The sequence below is a fragment of the Homalodisca vitripennis genome, chromosome 7 (assembly GCF_021130785.1).
Source record: "Homalodisca vitripennis isolate AUS2020 chromosome 7, UT_GWSS_2.1, whole genome shotgun sequence".
Lineage (NCBI taxonomy): Eukaryota > Metazoa > Arthropoda > Insecta > Hemiptera > Cicadellidae > Homalodisca > Homalodisca vitripennis.
Window position 1 is genome coordinate 119,187,729 of NC_060213.1, and position 5,476 is coordinate 119,193,204.

The following is a 5,476-nucleotide window of genomic DNA, read 5'->3' on the forward strand; positions in this document are numbered from 1 at the left end:
CGCGTCGCGGTACTTCAGTAATGAACGCTACAGCCGTGAGAAGGCTATTGCATGTGGGATAGTTGTTCGGACTGTTCTGACCACAGATAACCTATTGGGCGCAGATAACACTGTGTGTACAAATATTATAGTATTAGACCTGCTTTACTAAAACACGTATTGGTGCGTTACATCTATTGGAACACGACGCTGTCCTACATAAACGAGGACACTGATAATCGAGGATCACTGAACCATGCGAATAACGTTTCGCGTAATGTCGTACATGAACTCTGTCTGAGACACCAATATTATGTACGCCGTAGTGCCCACGTCGCCTTGTGCGGACGCAACTGCTGTAGTGAAATCCAATTCGACTTGTATATCGTTTCTGGACCTGCCGCGGCTGGTGGGATGCAAATGCGTGTCAATCACGATGATGGGGTACCTCGATTTAAAATCGTCCATGTTGACATACACGTCCGTATCGCCGTACATGAGTTTCCTAAATGTCAAGTACTGGTCGTACAACAGCCTGTAGTTTTGAGCCGTCATATCGCAGTTTTGCATTTCTGCCGGATAGCGGTGTCCGTTGATTTTTACCGACACATTCTTCAAGTTGCAATGATCGAATCGACTTGGATTTTTCTTTTGCTTGTTGGCGCGGTCTGTTTGCAGTGCAACGATAATGAATTTGGGATTGTACACGTTACGATAGAGGCCGGTGACGTCAAAGTTGAACGTTGAACCGAACACGCCTTTCTTATCGATACACTGCCACTGCAAGTAAGTGTATTTCAGCGAATCCTTATCACTCATTTGTTTGAGACCGGCAATCAGCTGGCTCTTGGCGTTTGTCTCGTACTCGACCAACGGAACACGCAACACAAACGACTTGATTACAACTTTACCGTCTTTTGGTTCAGTTGCTCCTTGTGCGTTACCCGACCAGTGGTATATAGCGTCATTGTCTTCGGCTCGAGTGAACGTGATTTCGAACCCGCCCTTGTACATCGGGTTGCGTAAATGGTCAAAGAATCCCAGACCCAAGTGGCCGAGTGTACCCAACGTTTCGAACTTGCCGCCACCACTAAACTTGGAAATGAAACCGCTAGTCGGCAACATGTACATTTGCGATTTACTGTAGCTCACCAATCCTTTCACTTGACTTGTAATGCCGGGATGGTCCACACTGTCGAGCAGAGTGTTGTGTTTTTTCAGTTCGATTCGCGAAAACAGATACGCTGGAAAATTGTCAATCAGTTGAATTGTCGACGCTGCGGGGTATTCGGTACCGTCCTTTTTTACCAACTCACCGTGCACGTGGTACATTATGCGAGAATCGTAAAACGCATCTCCGTGATCCAATTTGAAAACCGTATAGTTGTTTGGCGTATTGAACTTTAGGTCGGAGACCGGCATCACGGTCCGGTACTCGCTCCGCTCGATTCCAGTAACTTGTTCATCGTACAACTTGTTCATTCTCGTGTATCTAACACTATCTAACATTGCTTTACAACATTACTTGTGTTCAATAGGATATACAAATAAAGTTTTACTAGTGTTTAAGCGTCAGATCTGAGGTGTAACAACTTTGATACCATAACGTGCAATTGTTTCAGGATACTATCTTCCATGCAACTGATTTGCAACACGTCAAACAGACTTGGTACAGTTCGAGTTACACGTTTTGAGAATTCATTGTACTCGTATACAAGCGATTCGGTCATAAAGTACAGCCTCCCGTTAGTGTATCGAAATGTGCTCGTGATTTGTTTCGGCAGGTCTGGAAACACGGTAGTAAAAGCTCCGAGCAATTTCGCTTTCAGTTTACACTCATCCACCTCAAACACCAGCTCGTTGTTGGTCAGAATGTACGTTAAGCCTTTATGGGTGTTTACAGCAGATTTCACTTCAATGTCAGGAAAACCGAGAAAACCTTGAGTATCTGTATTACCTAGTAAACTCAAACTTGGATATTGAATGAAGTACACTTGTTTTCTGGTAAACAAAGCTATTTCACCATTAGGCCGTTCATAAATGGCAGTTATGTTTACAAAATCGTGCGGCAGAAACGGTAACCACCGCGTTGTTATTTTGGGTCGGTTGAACTGTGACGGCTCACCGTCTGTTTCGTCCATATCTACTATCCATACCTTCTTGTTGTGAAACATGAAGATCTTGTTGTTTAGTATCAAAACTGTACGTAATTTGGTTTTGTAATCACACAGGTCGTTAGTCGAAACTCCTCTATCGGTTGGTGGTCGCGATGTAGTGGTAGTCGTAGTAGTTGTCGTCGTCGTCGTGGAAGGAACGGGATAACCGTAGAGATATTGGATACCGTAAATATCGTCCTTAGCGAGATCGAGTTCGAACATGTTTTTGGTGGTCGGTGGAATTTCGTAGTAAGGATTCATCACGGCGCCTCGTTGTGATGAATGGCTCAAACCCAACGCGTGACCGATCTCGTGAACCAAAACAGAGAAGAACGATGTTTTTCCAAGTGCCGGGAGATTCATAGTCATGTCCCAGTCTTCATCGACGTCGAAATGAATATCAGTCTGGTTTTTCAAGATGTCTGGGAAAAAGGCATGTGCCAACACCGATCCACGACCGTCGAACTTATACGGACATGGCGATCTAGTAGCGTACATGACGTGGAGAGAATCCAACGATATAGGAATGTTGGGATCGTAGAACGAGCGATAAAACGTGAGATTAGTGTGTCTCGTCCAAACGCCAAAAGCAGCGTTAACCAACGGCATGTATTGTGGTTTGCCCAACCAGTTCCATGTCACTATATTATTGAACCATTTTGTGGTGTTGCTCAGTATTCTATACGGCAAAGGATTGTCTTTGTTCCCGCATCGCGGTCTCTTCATGAATGCTTCTGTTTCAGGGTTCATGGACCCGTCAACTGTGAGATTATATTTAGCTTGAAATGTCTCTATCGCCACATTTAAGATTTCCCCGTCTACCAACGAAGTAGTGTTGTCATTCTCTAAATATCCGTAACGTTTCAAATAACGCACAGAGTCAAAGTCTTCATTCGCATATACTAAGGTGGCTGCAATAACCAAATACGTGCAGTAATACATCTTGTCTACTAATGTACTACATTACCAAAGTTTTGAATAGATTAAGCACGATCCGGAACCAGGTCCAAATAAACGTAACTGATAACATCGTCGTTTAACAGAGCGGTATTGTTTTGGTCCGTGATGGCTAGTTTGATCTGTTGCAGCTTATGTAGCCCTTGTCTAACCGATACATAGTGTGGGTACTGCGGTCTCTCTGATATTTTATAACCGTGCGGCACATCGGGATAGAACTGATACAATATTGCCGTCTCTTGGTGTTTGTGTTGGTGCACGTCGTGACTCACATAACTGTTTTCCACAATGTCGCAGTGTACTTCGACTATTTCCACCGGTCTTAGATTCGGCGGGTTAGTTGCTGTTACTGTTTCACCAGCATTATATGTAGTGCTACGCTGATCAAAACCGAGGAGTGCACAAAGATTCGAATCCATGCGAAAATTGTACGGTGATCTGAGAACGACGCGATCGCCATTTCTTGTAATCTTGAGATAGTTTCCAAATTTTTGTTGCAACGATTCCATCGTCCAATAACCGGGGTCTAGTGGCACATTGTATTTTTCCTGTGCAAAGACAACGTGCGCCGTTTCTCTCAGGTTGTAGATATTGTTTTCCGAATAGAAACCAATCAGAGCAACTTTATATTTCACGGTGTCGTCCAAGTGGATTGGATGCTCGAAATGCAAGTTCAGCACGGAACCTTTACCGAAGAGTTTTAACACAGGCATTATTACTCTATATCCAAGTCCAAGTCCAAGTTTATACTAGTATACTTACTATAGTACTGTGGGTATAGTTACTGTGTCTATATGTAAGCGTGCATCGCACTTATACGCTACACACTACTCTATTGAAGGAAACACTTTTTCATACAGTTCTGATACCGTATTTGCACATTGACGCTTCCAGTTTTCGAGTTGTTCGAACCTTGTATTAAGCCTCCTAATGTTTTCTTGCAGTGTAAACGAAGTTTGCTCGTTTAATCTCCTCGAGAGGTCGTCAATTTCTTTTCTGATCACTACGTCGTGTTCGTCTACAGATTTTGCAGCGTTTACGATCCGTCTGTTTTTCACGTTTACTTTGTTGTTGATAAACTTTACCTTGCTGGTGAGCTCATCTGCTTTCTGGGTGTGAGACTTTAAATCGTTCTGAACCGTTTCCACAGTATGTCGTAAAGTTTCTAAATTTACCTCGCCACCTCTCCTGAAAGACTCCAATCTTTCGTTTATTCGCGCTTCCACGTATTGTTTGATAGTTGTTTGATCGCCATATTGTGAAGCAAAATCATTTAACTTTTCATTTATTTGCGCTTCAACATATTGTTTGATCATCATACTATCGTCATTGGCAGACGTCAACTTTTCATTTATTCGAGCATCCACATATTTTAATACATTGGTTTCATCACTTATCATTACTTCGTTGAATCTGTTCACTGCAAACATTATGCAAACCAAGATTTCCAATTGTATTTATCTTTCTCCAACGCGCTTTCTATATCAGTAAAACTTTTGCAACCAGACATGTATAGCCTTAACACTTCCAGGCACAAGCGTCCACATATGGGCTGGTCGTCGTAGTCTTGAATTCGTTTGGTGTTGTACATCAGATTCTCTGGACCCAAGTAGCGGACTAGTTCCCGCGGTGGCTGACTGTCACCGTACGAGTCGAAGTAGACTTTGCTGTGACCCATCTTCATGTAACACGTCCAGTGTGTGTACCGTCCGAATCCAGATCGCCCAGATTGATTATGCCGCATTCGATGTGATGCGGTTTGACCGGTAACGCTTCTCGCATAAATACACCGCGAAAGTTGGGAATGTTCAGTCTACAAGCCCACACGTTCAAATCACTCGCTGACATCGGTTTAATATGCTTTACTATGTTTTTTAAACAACGATAAAAGTTTTCCATCTATACGTTTACGGAGACCGTTGCCACTGGGATCTTTTTCGATGATGGAATCGAGTTCCTTGTCAATCAGGTTCTTCAGCCACGGGACAAGTTGCTCTTTCAGCAACGGTGCAATTTTCCGTCTCACTAGCGGTGATACGGATTTCTTTCCGTACAGCAAGTTGTCCTCTACGAATCCCAACACTTCTTTCAGTAGCCCACCGTCAACGTTTTTCTCCAACTGTCCGTACTCCAACGATAATCGCACACCGCTATTGTTCTTTATCGCTTTCTGCACCGTCTTATGCTGTTGATTCGTCAACATGATTGTATCACCACCACTGCTCGACAATTGATCTTTCGCAATACCAATCACTGCCGATCTGCGTTTCTTGTAGGCGATGCGCATCTTGCGCTTCTGACCCTCGGTCAATTTTATTTTGTGTTTGTGTAATTCACTCATTCTGCAACACTCTTACTGTAAGAAGTCACGTATGTCAATTATC

The 5,476-nt window shown here is 43.4% G+C and overlaps 2 protein-coding genes across 2 annotated transcripts; both read right to left on the reverse strand.

Moving 5' to 3' along the window:
- Positions 1–225: 225 nt before the first annotated feature.
- On the reverse strand, positions 226–1,461 carry LOC124366860. Its single transcript, XM_046823461.1, has one exon. It carries the CDS (start codon positions 1,459–1,461, stop codon positions 226–228), a length of 1,236 nt encoding a protein of 411 aa, XP_046679417.1.
- Positions 1,462–1,544: 83 nt separating this feature from the next.
- Positions 1,545–4,770, reverse strand: LOC124366862 (matrix metalloproteinase-18-like). The gene is made up of 2 exons (XM_046823462.1): positions 4,638–4,770; positions 1,545–3,046 (listed from the first exon to the last, which is right to left on the reverse strand). The coding sequence occupies exons 1-2, from the start codon at positions 4,768–4,770 to the stop codon at positions 1,545–1,547; spliced, it is 1,635 nt and encodes a 544-aa protein (XP_046679418.1).
- Positions 4,771–5,476: the final 706 nt, after the last annotated feature.